The 17,868-nt window shown below is 42.0% G+C and overlaps 1 protein-coding gene across 1 annotated transcript; it reads left to right on the forward strand.

Moving 5' to 3' along the window:
* The first annotated feature begins 7,811 nt into the window (after positions 1-7,811).
* SEC61G (SEC61 translocon subunit gamma) lies at positions 7,812-17,457 on the forward strand. Its single transcript, XM_040433326.1, has 4 exons — positions 7,812-7,959; positions 10,109-10,207; positions 10,805-10,907; positions 17,293-17,457. Exons 2-4 carry the CDS (start codon positions 10,114-10,116, stop codon positions 17,300-17,302), a joined length of 207 nt encoding a protein of 68 aa, XP_040289260.1. The 5' UTR covers positions 7,812-7,959; positions 10,109-10,113; the 3' UTR covers positions 17,303-17,457.
* Positions 17,458-17,868: the final 411 nt, after the last annotated feature.

The following is a 17,868-nucleotide window of genomic DNA, read 5'->3' on the forward strand; positions in this document are numbered from 1 at the left end:
TGTTCTATTTTTGGACGGACTGGCCGTTAAAAGAACAGCATGTGAATAGCCCCATAGACTTTAATTGGTACTAAAAATGGCCGTGTGATGGCCGCTATTAAACCCGGACATCACACTGCCATTTTTCATTGTCATGTGCATGAGGGCTTTAACCATCTGTATTTGATCCATATTGCCCACAGGCAAATATAAAGGAGCCCTGAAGGTCGGCCATTTGGACCTATCAGAAAATAACACGGTGGAATGGTGGTGGATAAGGAAAAGTTTAGCGCTATTTGCCATGCATTAATTCTGCTGGCCCCCAGATAGAGAGGTTATCTGAGATAACTCAAAATTTCAGAAAACCCCTAGAACAGCTAAAAAGCTTAGTAATACTGTGCTGTGTGCTGACAAACGACAACAGTGACAATGCCAGGGTACAGCACATGACCGCTGCAGCCAATCACTATTCCTCAGCTAACACTTTTGAATTCCTTCTACACAAATTTTAACCATGGTTATCGGGCGGGTGCAGGAGGTGCGCCCGCCCTGATCAGCGGCAGGGGTCCGGCAGTCCACTGATAGCCGGAGCCCTGCTGTATGCGCCGGCATCGGTGAAACACTGATGCCAGCGCATTAGCCCTTAAAGGGGTTGTCCGAGTTATTTTTTTTGTTCTTTCTATGTTCCTAACTAAGCAAATGTAACAGCTTTCCAATTACTCACTTTATCTCCAGTGGCTGGTTTCTCAGATTTCACTGAGGGTCACATGACCTGTGATGTCAGCTTCTCTCCCTGCTTCTGATAAAGTTCGTTTACAAGCCTGTAAACGAGACGTCACTGTGTGGCCATGCCCCCTTCACTGCCGTCTGCTCTGTCCTAGGATTCTTAACCCCTTCAGTGCACAGACTGGGTAGCTGGCAGCAGTGACAATTCTGGCCACAGAAGCTGACAGACTAGAGAGAGCATTGCACAAGAGGTAGGGGGAAGATCCTGTGTGTATTAGCAGTGTCATTATACAGCTGGGACTTGTAGTTCTACACTTACAAGTTACTGTTGATTCTCCCAGCACTCAGGGCAGCTCTTGTATCACTCCCTTAGCAGAGCAGGGGGGAGGGGCAGAGATTGTTTTATGCATGTAAACAAGGGCCAGAAAAGAACAGGCAACTGAGGAAATATATATATTTTTTTTGCCATAAACTTGCTTAGCTTAGTTATATATTGCTGCCCATCAAATTTTCAGTGCTATATTATTTTTTTTTCATAACTCGGACAACCCCTTTAATGCCGGGTGCAGGTGTGCTGCTTTGTCAGGGACCCGATGGCAGGGTAGGCAGCCCGATGTATGTAATACACTTACAGCTAATGCATTACAATACAGAAGTATTGTGATGCATTGTAAAGGGGATCAGACCCCCAAAAGTTGAAGTCCCAGAGTGGGACAAAAAAGAAAGTGAAAAAAGAAGTAAAAAAATAAAGTTTTACAAAAAAAAGTTTCAAGTAAAAAAAAAGCGGCCTTTTCCCAAAATAAAGTGAAATAACCTGTAAAAACTAGGTAAAAAAAAGAAAAAGTAGACATATTAGGTATCACGCGTCCGTATCGACCGGTCTATAAAATATAACATGACCTAGCCCCTCAGGTGAACACCGTCAAAAAAATAAAATAAAAACTGTGCTAAAAAACATTTTTTTTGTCACCTTACATCACTAAAAGTGTAACAGCAAGCAATCAAAAAGGCGTATGCCTCCCAAAATAGTACCAATCTAACCGTCACCTCATTCCGCAAAAAATAAGCCCCTACCTAAGACAATCGCCCAAAAAATAAAAAAAACTATTGCTCTCAGACTATAGAGACACTAAATGATTATTTTTTTTGTTTAAAAAATATTGTGTAAAACTTAAATAAATAAAAAAAAGTATACATATTAGCTATCGCCGCCTCTGTAAGAACCTGCTGTACAAAAATATCACATGAAGTAACCCCTCAGGTGAACACCGTAAAAAAAAAAAAAGTGTCAAAAAAGCCATTTTCTGTCACCTTACATCACAAAAAGTGTAATACCAAGCGATCAAAAAGTCATATGCACCCTAAAATAGTACCAATTAAACCGTCATCTCATACCGAAAAAAATAAGCCCCTACATAAGTCGCCGAAAATATTTTAAAAAAACTATGGCTTTCAGAATATGGAGACACTAAAAAATCTTTTTTTTTTTTAAATGCTTTATTATGTAAAACTGAAACAAACAACCAAAAAAAGTTGTCATATTTGGTATTGTCGCGTCCGTAACAACCTGCTCTATAAAAATACCACATGATCTAACCTGTTATTGTGTAAAACTTAAATAAATAAAAAAGTAGACATATTAGGTATCACTGCGTCCGTAAGAACCTTCTGTATAACAATATCACATGAAATAACCCCTCAGATGAACACCGTAAAAAAAAAAAGTGTCAAAAAAGCCATTTTCTGTCACCTTACATCACAAAAAGTGTAATACCAAGCGATCAAAGCCCTTAAAGGGGTTGTCCGAGTTATTTTTTTTGTTCTTTCTATGTTCCTAACTAAGCAAATGTAACAGCTTTCCAATTAACTCACTTTATCTCCAGTGGCTGGTTTCTCAGATTTCATGAGGGTCACATGACTGTGATGTCAGCTTCTCTCCCTGCTCTGATAATGTTCGTTTAACAAGCTGTAAACGAGACGTCACTGTGCTGGCACGCCCCTTCACTGCCGTCTGCTCTGTCCTAGGATTCTTAACCCCTTTCGCTGCACAGACTGGGTAGCTGCAGCAGTGACAATTCTGGGCACAGAAGCTGACAGACTAGAGAGAGCATTGCACAAGAAGGTAGGGGGAAGATCCTGTGTGTATTAGCAGTGTCATTATACAGCTGGGACTTGTAGTTCTACAACTTACAAGTTACTGTTGATTCTCCCAGCACTCAGGGCAGCTCTTGTATCCCACTCCCTTAGCAGAGCAGGGGGAGGGGGCAGAGATTGTTTTTATTGCATGTAAACAAAGGGCCAGAAAAGAACCAGGCAATGAGGAAATATCTATATTTTTTTTGCATATAAAAACTTGCTTAGCTTAGTTATATATTGCTGCCCATCAAATTTTCAGTGCTAATTATTTTTTTTTCATAACTCGGGACAACCCCTTTAAATGCCGGGTGCAGGGTGCTGCTTTGTCAGGGACCCGATGGCAGGGTAGGCAGCCCGATGTATGTAATACACTTACAGCTAATGCATTACAATACAGAAGTATTGTGATGCATTGTAAAGGGGATCAGACCCCCAAAAGTTGAAGTCCCAGAGTGGACAAAAAAAGAAAGTGAAAAAAGAAGTAAAAAAATAAAGTTTTACAAAAAAAGTTTCAAGTTAAAAAAAAAGCGGCCTTTTCCCAAAATAAAGTGAAAATAAACTGTAAAAAATAGGTAAAAAAAAGAAATGTAGACATATTAGGTATCACCGCGTCCGTATCGACCGGCTCTATAAAAGGTATAACATGACCTAGCCCTCAGGTGAACACCGTCAAAAAAATAAATAAAATCTGTGCTAATAAACATTTTTTTTGTCACCTTTACATCACTAAAAGTGTAACAGCAAGCAATCAAAAAGGCGTATGCCTCCCAAAATATTACCAAATCTAACCAGTCACCTCATTCCGCAAAAAATAAGCCCCTACCTAAGACAATCGCCAAAAAATAAAAAAAACTATTGCTCTCAGACTATAGAGACACTAATGATTATTTTTTTTTAGTTTAAAAAATATTGTGTAAAACTTAAATAAATAAAAAAAGTATACATATTAGCTATCGCCGCCCTCTGTAAGAACCTGCTGTACAAAAATATCACATGAAGTAAACCCCTCAGGTGAACACCATAAAAAAAAAAAAAGTGTCTCAAAAAAGCCATTTTCTGTCTCCTTACATCTACAAAAAGTGTAATACCAAGCGATCAAAAAGTCATATGCACCCTAAAATAGTACCAATTAAACCGTCCATCTCATACGAAAAAAAATAAGCCCCTACATAAGTCGCCGAAAATATTTTAAAAAAACTATGGCTTTCAGAATATGGAGACACTAAAAAATCTTTTTTTTTTTAAATGCTTTATTATGTAAAACTGAAACAAACAACCAAAAAAAGTTGTCATATTTGGTATTGTTCGGTCCGTAACAACCTGCTCTATAAAAATACCACATGATCTAACTGTTATTGTGTAAACTTAAATAATAAAAAGTAGGACATATTAGGTATCACTGCGTCCGTAAGAACCTTCTGTATAACAATATCACATGAAATAACCCCTCAGTGAACACCCGGTAAAAAAAAAAAAAGTGTCAAAAAAAGCCATTCTTCTGTCACCTTACATCACAAAAAGTTGTAATACAACGCGATCAAAAAGTCATATGCACCCTAAATAGTACCAATTAAACCGTCATCTCATACCGGAAAAAAATAAGCCCCTACATAAGTCGCCCGAAAATATTTTAAAAAACTATGGCTTTCAGAATATGGAGACACTAAAAATCTTTTTTTTTTTTAAATGCTTTATTATGTAAACTGAAACAACAACCAAAAAAAAAATAAGCCCCTACATAAGTCGCCGAAAATATTTTAAAAAAACTATGGCTTTCAGAATTTGGAGACACTAAAAAATCTTTTTTTTTTTAAATGCTTTATTATGTAAAACTGAAACAAACAACCAAAAAAGTTGTCATATTTGGTATTGTCGCGTCCGTAACACCTGCTCTATAAAAATACCACATGATCTAACCTGTCAGATGAACATTGTAAATAACAAAAAATACAAACTGTGCAGCCTATTTTTTGTTACTTGCCTCACAAATGTGTAATATAGAGCAACCAAAATCATATGTACTCTAAAATAGTACCAACCAAAACTGCCACCCTTATCCCATAGTTTCCAAAATAGGGTGATTTTTTTGGAGTTTATACTCTAGGGGTGCAATTAGGGGTCTTCAAATGTGACATGGCAGCTTAAATTATTCCAGTAAAATCTGCCTTCCAAAACCATATGGCGTTCCTTTCCTTCTGCGCCCTGCCGTGTGCCCGTACAGCAGTTTACGACCACATATGATGTATTTCTGTAAACTACAGAATCAGGGTAATAAATATTGAGTTTTGTTTGGCTGTTAACCCTTGCTTTGATACTTGAAAAAATTGATTAAATGGAAAATCTGCCAAAAAATTTCAGCTACATTTTCCTTTAGCTCTTGTAGAACACCTAAAGGGAATCAGTTTTGAATACCTTGAGGGTTTGTATTATGTAAGCCCCACAAAGTGACTTCAGACCTGAACTGGTCCTTAAAAAGTGGGTTTTGGAAATTTTCGAAAAAATTTCAAGATTTGCTTCTAAACTTCTAACTTCCCAAAAAAATAAAATGTAATTTACAAAATTATCCAAACATGAAGTAGACATATGGGAAATGTAAAGTAATAACTATTTTAGGAGGTATCACTGTTTTTAGGCCTCTTTCACACAAACGTTTTTTTTCCCCGTGTACGGGCCGTTTTTTGCGTTCCGTATGCGGAACTATTCATTTCAATGGTTCCACAAAAAACGGAATGTACTTCGTATGCATTCCGTTTTTCAGTTCCGTTGAAAGATAGAACATGTCCTATTGTCCGCAAATCACGTTCCGTTGCTCCATTCAAATCAATGCGTCTGCAAAAGAAACGGAACACATACGGAAATGCATCCGTATGTCTTCCGTATCCATTCCGTTTTTGCGGAACCATCTATTGAAAATGTCATGCCCAGCCCAATTTTTTCTATGTAAATACTGTATACTGTATATGCCATACGGAAAAACGTAACAGAAATGGAAACAAAACAGAAACAAAAAACGGAACAACGGATCCGTGAAAAACGGACCACAAAACACTGAAAAAGCCATACGGTCGTGTGAAAGAGGCCTCAAAAAGCAGAAAAATAGAATTTTGAAAATTGACAAATTTTTGGTTAAAAGTTGGTATTTTTTATTTTTTGACTCAAATTTTACCACTGTCATGAAGTACATTATGTGACAAGAAAACTATCTCAGAATGGCCTGGATAAGTAAAAGCGTTTTAAAGTTATCACCACATAAAGTGACACATGTCAGATTTGCAAAAAATGGCCTGGTCCTTTAAGGTGAAACAATGGCTGCGTCCTGAAGGGGTTAATACGTGAATTATCTTATTGGTGTTGGCTTTAGAAGCAGCTTACTGATATTGTATGCGGTTTTTAATCTATGATCTGCAAGTACATCCAAATCCTTCTCCAGAAGTGTAAAGGTAAATGATTTACAGAAGTTCAGGTTTGGGTTCAAGTTGTGTAGATTGTATTATTTTCCCTTATAACATTGTTATAAGGGAAATAATAGCATTCTGAATACAGTAAATTAGGGCTGGAGGGGTTAAAAAAATTTATTAAAAATTTAACTCACCTTAATCCACTTGTACGCGCAGCCGGCATCTATTTTGTCTTCATCCTGTGAGGAAAAGGACCTTTGATGACGTCACTACGCTCATCACATGGTCCGTCAACATGATCATCACCATGGCGATGGACCATGTGATGAACGCAAGTGACGTCATCAAAGGTCCTATTCCTCAAAGAAGAAGACAGAAGAGATGCCGGCTGCGCGAACAAGTGGATTAAGGTGAGTTAAATTTAAATTTTTTAACCCCTCCCATCCCTATTTTACTTAGTATTTTAACCATGTTATAAGGAAAATAATAAACATCGGGTCCCCATCTCGATCGTCTCCCTAGCAACCGTGCATGAAAATTGCACCGTATCCGCATTGCTTGCGTATCCGCACATTAAATTCTAATGGGGCCTGCGTTGCCTGAAAAAACGCACAAAAGAGGAGCATGCTGCGATTTCACGCAACGCACAAGTGTATGCGTGAAAATCACCGCTCATGTGCACATCCCCATAGAAATGAATGCAGTCCCGGATTCAGTGCGGGTGCAATGCGTTCAACTCACGCATTGCACCCGCGCGGGAAAACTCGCCCGATGTGAAAGGGGCCTTAGTCTACTACTTGTGAGCATGGCTGTCATAGACCTCTGTTCACACTAACATCGAGATTTTCATTCATAACAAGGCCATGAAAGCTGTGCTGTGTGCATTGCAGACCAATACCTATAAATAATAAGTGGGTCTGTCAGGGTTCTAGCATTTTTTATAAAAATTGACTTTTACACCATTTTTTATGCATACACTTTAAAAAATCAACAACACATATATTGTCCTCATCAAATAAATAAATAATAGCCACTTTTTTTTATAGGATTCTGGTATTTTTCCCAGTAGGAATACCGCAAATTAGCAAATGCCAGGAACGCTTAAAAAAATGCAAGAGATGAATACCTAATTTATAACGTGCAATTGAAACCTTCAACTTAAATCATATAAAAAGTAAATATAAAACTTGCCATAAAAAACATTTAAAATTTTTTAAAAAATTACGAAAAAAAAAACTAGTTTCATCCTACAGACTTGGATTCATTACGGTGCTAATGGTTTAAACAAATACCTAGCAAATTATTTTCCACACAACTTGAAGAAAATGTAAGTAAATTATTTTATTTATTTTTAATGAATTCCAGTCAGAAGGATTTCTGCTCATGAGATCGCATTCCTTTCGCCTGTACTGACGTAGGCAAGGAAACAGTGATTACAAACAAGGACAATAAAGTTACACGAAAAAAAAAAGTCAGTACTTCCAACGCCAGCTCAGCGCCTACAGAGTCCTCCCACAATACCAGGGAGAAGGAAGTAAAGAGTAGAGCGTCTCCACGGCGTTCTATACGCATTCCTGGCTCACGTCGACGTTCTCTTTCACCATTGGCCGGGGTGCGCCTTAGTTCCGGTGACGTCAGCTCTCTACAAGTAGGACCTCGTACAGTGCGACGTGTCTCAGATAGCAGCCGTCGAGCAGAGTGGAGGAAGAGTCATCAGCCGGTAACTAACTGTGACAGACTCTGGTTTTCTTGCTTTGGGGCTTCCGGGCGTAAATTGTTCTTGATGTTTAGTCGTATATTAGCTTTCTATAGATGTGTGGGCCTAATGCCACCATACTGTGCATGTGATCTATATGCGGTATATGCGTTGTCCTATATTTAGTGATCAGTAATGAATATATGATGCTTTCTGCGCGCTTTGCTGTACACTAGTAGTATACTTCCTAGGATTGCAGAGACCTTTCAGAGTTGCGCATATGTAGGGTCAATTCGCCGTCCTATCAGAATCACTAGTGGTGATCAGCAGCTGGATGAGAACAGGTTAATATATGGCATGTAATCCAGAAAATGACTCCTTTATGCTGTCAGCATTTACTGATCTTCAGTGAAAAGAAATTAAATTCTAATGGTGCAAATGTGACCCGTTTCTATCTCGATCTGGGATCTAAAGTGGGACATACTTCAGTGTGGCGGTAGCCCCTTTGATCCTGGTGGAATGGATGGCTGTTTTTATTCATGCCTGGGGAAAGATCCCAGATTGAGGTTGAAACGCATTGAATGTGTACCAGTTTTAAAGTGTTTTTTATTTTTTTGCGCTGTCATATTGATGAAGCCATCTGCAGGGGTTGACTGACGGCACCCCTGCTGACCAGTAGATTGAAGGGGTTGTGGTGCTTGTGAGAGTTTCAGACTTCTCCGAATAGGTCATCAGCATCTGATCGGTGGGGCTGAGCTTCGGCTAGGCAAAGTAACTGATGAATGTGTCGTCGCTGGCCTAGGACTAAGCATCGAGAAGGCCATGGTGATTATAGAATCTGCTGGGGCCTTCTCAAACAGCTGATTGTTGGAGGTCCTAGGTGTCGGACCCCCCACAGATCAGATGCTGATGACTATCCAGCAGATAGCAAGGAATAGAAGATTCGTCCAAAAAGAGCAATAAAGTGCAACGTTCGGATAACATAATAGCCTCTCAAGCTTGAGAGGCTATTATGTAGCCGAAACGTTGCACTTTATTGCTTTTTGTACATTATTCATGGACGTATGGTGAATTAAAGACCCTCATATGGATATGCTGCCGTCATCTATTTCTTGCTGATCTGTGGCCGTGGAGGGGCTGTTAAATTCCGAGGGAGTCTGAGAGGTACACTGGTGTGCTCTAAACTGTTTTATTGTCTATTCAGCAGATAGGTTGTCAGATGACCCCTTTAACTGCAAGCCATCTAGATTATGTTGGCTGTGCAGTGTAAGTACAAACTGCTCGGCCCATTCAGTTGTGCAGAGCTGCCGCCACATCGAAGCGGATGCAGCGCTAGCATGAGTGTTGTGACCCCTTCAAACAGCTCAGCAGGGTGCTGGGAGTAGGACCCTGTTGATCTGATATTGATGCCCTATTGCCACTCACTTGTGTGGGAAGTACTGTTTACGTCAGCCCTGTAGAAATGGACTGACGTGGGTCCTATTGGTTTTCTAAGACTTTCTAACTGATGACCTAACCTCTGGATAGGTCATCAGTATCTGATAAGCTGTTTGAGAAGGTACTGGCACTAGCTTTGGAGCTGCTGTACCTCTTTGCGGTGAATTGGTCTGAGCCCGATACCAAGCACCGCCACTATACAATGTACGGCGCTCTGCTTGGTGAGTACAGAGAAGGCCGCAGTGCTCACAGGAGCGCCAATGCTTTCTCAAACAGCTGATCAGCGGGGGTCCTGGGTGACAGACCTTCACCGATCAGATACTGATGACCTATAGAGGATAGGTCATCAAAAATACTTGGAAAACCCTTTTAAAAGCGGGAACACAGGGATCACTGGGTGTCCCCTACAATCCTGTATTTATTGCCTTTCCTGCAGATAGGTGATAGTTTTCATGGGATAACCCAAGGGGTTACTTGAAACTTGAAAGAACCAACACTTACCTCACCGATCCAGCCCACCTCTGCTGTCTACTTCCTCTCAAAAGACAGGAAGTACTCACTCAGCCAATCATAGGCTGAGATGAGCCACAGTCCTGGACTCGCGGTCAAGAGGGGGACAGGTAGTAGAGGGCAGCAGCAGGGGATCAGTGATGTGAATGGCAAACCCCCTTGAAGGTCGTATCATGGCAATCATACATTTTGCATTTTATGTATTCATTTTGTTTCCTTCTTGCAGGCACCATGGACCAGGTTATGCAATTTGTTGAGCCCAGCCGCCAGTTTGTGAAGGATTCAATCAGACTTGTCAAAAGATGCACTAAGCCAGACAGAAAAGGTATGTGGGGCTTCAGGCTTCCCGATCCCTCCACATGGTGCGATACCTTGCAGGTGCTGTTACCGGACCATTAAGAAGTAGCATGAGGTGTTCTTTCTAGATAGTGTTTGGGCACAAATGTATGTCCGTGATTATTGAGAAGAGCCTCCTCCTGAATGAAGGGACTTGTCTGATTACAGATACCCTAAAAAAAATACTTTACAATTTTGTCACTCATGATTAAAGAAAAACCCCTTTTCCTGTGTTGGATCCTGTATAATGGAGCTCCTTTTGCCTGGCCTCATGACAACAGATCTTCCCACTTCTTGGCTCCGTGTTGTCAGAGACTTGGCCTTATAGCTGCTAATCTTCATGTTTTTCCACTCTGTCGCCCCCGATCCCTATAATTTACATTAGTTGTATGTGCATGCTTCTGTCAGAAGGAAATTGTTGAATAAGTGGGGGTGTAACAGAAAATGGATGTAGACTTGGTTTCTGTGTCTTGATGAACTGTATCTTGAAGAAATGACTTGAGAGGCCTTTTTGAGGCTTATTTTTGTGGGATTGTTGGCTCAATCACGCAAGACAATTTTAACCAAATCATTTCCTCTGTTTCAGAATTTCAGAAGATTGCAATGGCCACTGCGATTGGGTTTGCAATTATGGGATTTATCGGCTTCTTTGTCAAGCTAATCCATATTCCTATCAACAATATTATTGTGTAAGTGTTTTCTTTCTTCCCTGCAATGTGTGGGTATCGCATAGATCAGCAGAACTCCAGGGAAAGGGATTTTAACGCATAAATGTCTCATTGGTCCTCCATTTCTGATATGGAGTTGATCATGTGTACAATGTTACACAAGGGATTTAATTCTTTCCTGACAATGGCATACATTTACGGTGAAAGTAAGTTAAAGGGGTTCTGCAGTTTGTTTAAACTGCTGATCAGCATCTGACCGGTGGGGGTCCGACCACTTGGGACCCCTGCCGATCAGCTGTTTGAGAAGGCAGCGCCGCGGCCTTCTCACTGTTTACCGCAGACCCAGTGACGTCATGACTAGTATCAACTGGCCTGGGCAGGGTAAAGCTCTGTTCACTTGAATGGAGCTTAGCCCCGCCCAGGCCAGTTGATACTAGTCATGACGTCACTGGGTCTGCGGTAAACAGTGAGAAGCCTGCGGCACTACTGCCAGTGCTGCTGCCTTCTCAAACAGCTGATCGGGACCCCCGCCGGTCAGAGTATAGATAAAACAGTTTAAACAAACTTCAGAGCCCCTTTTAAGCTAGCAGACCACAGAACCATTGAAGTCAATGGGTCCACACAAAAAATGCAGTACAGGTGTCATCCGTATGCGGTCTGAAAAATACATATGGTCATTACTGCATCCTAATGCAGTTGCTTTGACAAATTTACCACACACATTGCTACCTGTATGGCGCTTGTTTATACGGCATCTAAACAGGCCAATGGAAAGTGCACAGGGGAGGAACAGTCATTGCTATGATCTTTTTATCCTCCTTCTCCCCCCCATGTTGGCAGCACACTGGGAGACTTTGCTGCTGAAATGCGAGTATTTACTAGTGCATCTCAATAAATTAGAATATTGTTGAATCAGTATTTTTTGATTCAAAAAGTGAAGTTCATTGTATAAGATTCATTATACACAGTGATCTATTTCAAGTGTTTTTTTTTCTTTTAATCTTGATTATGACTTACAGCTAATGAAAACTATAATAGAACATTTTAATATTGTAGACTCGTGGTTCACTCAAATTAGATAATCGGCACAAAACACCTGCAAACCTTTAAATGGTCCCTCAGCCTGGTTCAGTAGGCTACACAATCATGGGGAAGAATGCTGACTTGCCAGTTGTCCAGAAGACAGTCATTGACACCCTCTACAAGGAGGGTAAGCCACAAAAGGTCATTGCTAAAGAAGCTGGCTGTCAGAGTGCTGTATCCAAGCATATTAATTTGAGTGGAAGAAAGTGTGGTAGAAAAAGGTGCAAAAGCTGCAGGGATAACAGCCTTGAAAGGGTTAAGAGAAGGGTATTCATGAATTTGCGGGAGATCCACAAGGAGAGGACTGCGGCTGGAGTCGGTTGCTTCAGGACATAAGCTACAACTGTCACATTACTTGTATCAAGCCGCTAATGACACAGACATCAGAAGCGTCTACCTGGGCTAAGGAGAAAAAGACTGGACTTTTGCTCAGTGGTCCAAAGTCCTGTTTTAAGATGAAACAAAATGTTTCATTTGGCAATCAAGGTCCCAGAGTCTGGAGGAAGAGTGGAGAGGCACACAATCTAAGTTGCTTGAGGTTCATTATGAGGTTTCCACAGTCAGTGATGGTTTGGGGAGCCATGTCATCTGCTGGTGTTGGTCCACTGTGTTATATCAAGTCCAATGTTAGGGCTCTTTCACACTTGCGCTTTTTTTTTCCGGCATAGAGTTCCGTCGTCGGGGCTCTATGCCGGAAAAATCCTGATCAGGATTATCCCCATGCATTCTGAATGGAGAGAAAACCGTTCAGGATGTCTTCAGTTCAGAACCGGAACGTTTTTTGGCCGGAGAAAATACCGCAGCATGCTGCGCTTCTTGCTCCGGTCAAAAATCCTGAACACTTTCCCCATCGACGGATCCGGAATAATAGCCCATTGAAATGCATTATTCCGGATCCGTCCTAACATCTTCATTTGTTACGACGCAACAATGGATCCGGAAGTTGCGTCTGCGCCAGAAGTAGGAAGGACTTGGCTGGCGCGAAAAGAGACTGATCCGGAAATCCTGAAGCCAACATCAATGTTTTTTTTCCGGATACGGATCCGGAAAAAAATCATTGATGTTGGCTTCAGGGTTTCCGGATCAGTCTCTTACCGGAAAGGAAAAATTATGCGTTCTTACGCGTTTTCCGGATCCGTTGTTTAATTCCGGCAAATGGAGTACACGACGGATCCGGACAACGCAAGTGTGAAAGAGCCCTTAGCGCAGCTGTTTACCAGGACAGTTTTACAGCAATTCATGCTTTCCTCTGCTGACAAGCTTCATGGAGATGCTGATTTTGTTATCCAGAAGGACTTGGGACCTGCCCAAAGTACTAACACCCAGTTACATAAGCATGGTATCACTGTGCTTGAGTGGCTAGCAAACTTGCCTGACCTAAACCAAGGTTAGGAGGAAGATGAGGGACACCAGACCCAACAATGCAGACGAGCTGAATGCCGCTATCAAAGCAACCTGGGCTTTCATAACCCCTCGGCAGTTCCACAGGCTGATTGTCTCCATGCCACACCGCATTGATGCTGTAATTCATTCAAAAGGAGCCTCCACCAAGTATTGAGGGGATATCCTGTACTTTTCAGTAGACCAACGTTGTATTAAATTATATATATTTTATTAATTGGTCTTGTATAATCTCATTTTCTTAGATACTGACTTTTGGGTTATCTGTAAGTCATAAGCATCAACGTTAGAAGAAATAACCACTTGAAATATATCACTGAATGTAATTGATCTAGGAGTTTCACTTTTTGAATTGATTACTGAAATTAAAATTTTGAGTACATGCTCCCATATACGAGCAGATCGGCTACCAAACAAAAACTTTGCTTGTTAGCTGATCACCAGCAGTTTTACACAGGCTCAGCCCCATTCACTTTACTGGGGCTGAATGGGATGCCAAGCATAACTACTATACAATGTACAGTGCTGTGCTTGGTAAGCATGGAGAAGGCTGCGGTGCTCACAGGAGTGCCAGTGCCTTCTCAAACAGCTGATTGACGGGGGCTCCGGGTGTCGGACCCCCACTGTCAGATGCCTATCCTGAGGATAGGTCGTCTGTATCAAAATCTCTGAAAACCCCTTAAATCAGGCATCCTCAAACTGCGGCCCTCCATCTGTTGTAAAACTAACTCCCACAAGGCCCTGCTGTAGGCTGATGCCTGTAGCTGTTTGGGGATGCTGGGTTGTTGTAGTTTTGCAACAGCTGGAGGGTCCGCAGTTTGAGGATGCCCTGCCTTAAATTGACCTGATCAAAGGGCCCTAAGGCTAGTTTTTAGAGTAGTGTGTAATCTGGAAAGTATAATTCATTACAGCAGAGGTTGGGCAGGAACTCAAAGAATTACAAAGCATTATAATGCTGCAAGTACGAAATAACGTTCACGCAATGGACACGCTCTGCTAAAACTAGCCTAAGAAATGCCGATGCCCAGTGTGAGCTGCAAACCCGCCATGTACTGTTCACTAATTCATAGAGACTTAAATTGGCACAATAAAATGGAGAGAACTTCCCGGACTTATTGGCATTCTGCGCACAGAAGGAGATTGCAAGTCAATAGAAAACAGGTTGAACTGCAGGCAGCATGTTATAGAACAGGAGGAGCGGAGCAGATTCATATGTTTTATGGGTAAAAGATTCAGTTAACTTTTAATTAAATTTCCTGCTCATTCTGCCTTTGATATATTTTATGGGTAAAAGATTCATCCATCTGCTCTTGCTCCATAACCATGCTGCTAGTAGCCTACATTGTATTTTCATGTTGATGGGTTCGCCTTAACGAGTGTTCCTTCACTCTAATGCAAGGGCTACACAGTGACACAGGTTGCACGATACGTATCGTGGCCAGGATCTCTGAGAAGTGGTGATCCCATAGAAATGAACACAGCTGGATTTCTTGCGACTGCCGCTGCGATCTCATTCGTTTCTATGGGATGACTGCAGCTCAAAGATCCTGGCTGCGACAGGTGTCGCCATGTAGCCCTTGCCTAATTCCTCCCATCATTGACCTGTTTTAAATATTTACTGATTACTGTACTGTAGTTTTAAATACTAGTTCATTGGTGCAAAATGCGCTATATTAAGAGACACAGGGCTCTTAATAAATTTGGCACATCTTTGAGCAGTGCGTGTGCCAGAAATGTACAGCTTTTAGCTGGTGTGGATTTGAACTGTAACTTACACCAGATTTTCTGCTAAACCCCACCCACCATTTTGCAGCATCTGTTTCTACACCACAATATTAGCATAAAACTGTTGATAAATGTCTTTTTAAAAAAAAAATCTGGGCTTTTTTTTTGCTTGTGAGTGGCATTTTTTTTTCAGATGTTTTATTTTTCCTTTAGAGAAGTCTATGGAAAAATGTCTTATAAATAAACGACATGGTGTAAAACCTCACTGAGTAAGGCTACTTTCACACTTGCGTTCGGGGTTCCGCTTGTGAGCTCCGTTTGAAGGGGCTCACAAGCGGCCCCGAACGGATCCGTACAGCCCCAATGCATTCTGAGTGGATGCAGATCCGCTCAGAATGCATCAGTTTGGCACCGTTTGGCCTCCGTTCCGCTCAGCAGGTGGACACCCGAACGCAGCTTGCAGCGTTTGTGTCCGCCTGGCCGTGCAGAGCCAAACGGATCCGTCCAGACTTACAATGCAAGTCAATGGGGAAGGATCCGTTTGACGTTGACACAATATGGTGCAATTTCAAACTGATCCGTCCCCCATTGACTTTCAATGTAAAGTCAGGAGTCCCCTATTAATATACCATCAGATCGGAGTTTTCTCCAATCCGATGGTATATTTTAACTTGAAGCGTCCCCATCACCATGGGAACGCCTCTGTTTGAATATACCATCGGATTTGAGTTAGATCGTGAAACTCAGATCCGACAGTATATTCTAACTCTGAGGCGTTCCCATGGTGATGGGGACGCTTCAAGTTAGAATATACTGAGAACTGTGTACATGACTACCCCCTGCTGCCAGGCAGCAGGGAGCAGACCCCCCCCCCCCCCATGTATTTAACTCATTGGTGGCCAGTGCGGCCCCTCTCCCTCTATATTCATTGGTGGCCAGTGCAGCCCCACCTCCCTCCCTCCCCAGTATTAAATGTGACCAGTGCGGCCCCCCCCCCTCCTTCTATATTCATTGGTGGCCAGTGCGGATTCCCTCCTAATTAAAATCACCCCCCCATCATTGGTGGCAGCAGAGTACCGATCGGAGTCCCAGTTTAATTGCTGGGGCTCCGATCGGTAACCATGGCAACCAGGATGCTACTGCGGTCCTGGTTGCCATGGTTACTTAGCAATTTTTAGAAGCATTATACTTAGCTGCGATGTCTGTGACTGGCCGGGCGCTCCTCCTACAGGTAAGTGACAGGTCTGTGCAATGCGCCGCACAGACCTTTCACTTACCAGTAGGAGGAGCTCCGGCCGGTCACAGACATCGCAGGTAAGTATAATGCTTCTATTTTTTTGCTAAGTAACCATGGCAACCAGGACCGCAGTAGCATCTTGGCTGCCATGGTAACCGATCTGAGCCTCAGCGATTAAACTGGGACTCCGATCGGAACTCTCTGCTGCCACCAATGATGGGGGGGGGGGGGGGGAAGAGGGGGCCCGCACTGGTCACATTTAATACTGGGAATCCGCACTGGCCACCAATGAATATAGAGGGAGAGGGGCCGCACTAGTCACATTTAATACTGGGGAGGGAGGGGCCGCACTGGCCACCAATGAATATAGAGGGAGGGGGGCTGCACTGGTCACATTTAATACAGGGGAGGGAGGGAGTCTGCCCCCTCCTGCCTGGCAGCACCTCATCTCTTAGGGGGCTATGATTCGCACAATAATTGTGCGGATCACAGCCCCCTGTAAGAGAGCGGGTGCTGCCAGGCAGCAGGGGGCAGTCATGTACACAGTTCTTTTAGTATATTCTAACTCTAACTTAAAGCGTCCCTATCACCATGGGAACGCCTCTGTGTTAGAATATACTGTCGGATCTGAGTTTTCACAAAGTGAAAAATCAGATCTGTAAAAACCAGTTATGCAGACGGATCCGTTCTGAACGGATGCAAGCGTTTGCATTATAGGAGCAGATCCGTCTGTGCAGACACCAGACGGATCCGCTCCAAACGCAAGTGTGAAAGTAGCCTAAGAGGTATCAAACTTGGTGCAAAGAAAGCTGAGTAGTTGGCAGCTAATTGGGTCACTGCATTCATTTTCCAAAAGCCTCTGAAAAATCAGATTTGTTGCCATCTTTCCCATGTGTCTTTCTTAATGGCTCTATACTAATAGATGCACTGACTAATGCTTCTTTCTTTTTCACTTTTCAGTGGCAGTTAGACTTCCCTGGTTGAAATGACAGCGGCGTGGGTTTTTAAATAGCGGCAAAGTGTTATTGGACAAGTGCTTTTTTTGTTTTTCTGTACTTTTTTTTTTTTTTTTTTGTTTTTTTTTTTTATTTGGCCTAGTTTATGTAATTAAACACCATAAATTGATCTTTACTGTGTCCTGTTTATTGCAAATATGCAAATGGTTTCTCTTGTATGTTAATAAAAAAAAAAAAAATCATATTCATGTGTCTAAGGCTACCTGCACACATTATTAATTACATGTATATATATTTTTTTTTTACATATGGATTCTCATGTGGAAAAATCACAGCGTGAGGCCTCCTGTACAAGACCTTATCAGTTCTTGTGGTCTGCATATTGCAAATCCACAAAACACTGATGCTGGTCATGTGCATCCTGCATTTTTGCTTCTGCAGGGTCCCACAGCATGTTGTATATGCCTGTTCTTGTCCATAATACGAACACGAATAGGATATGTTCTGTGGCGTGGAACGTACATAGGGATGCGGACAGCACAGCCCCATTCCGGATGTGGAACAAAACTACGGTAGTGTA

Source organism: Bufo bufo, chromosome 5 (genome assembly GCF_905171765.1).
Source record: "Bufo bufo chromosome 5, aBufBuf1.1, whole genome shotgun sequence".
Classification (NCBI taxonomy): Eukaryota; Metazoa; Chordata; class Amphibia; order Anura; family Bufonidae; genus Bufo; species Bufo bufo.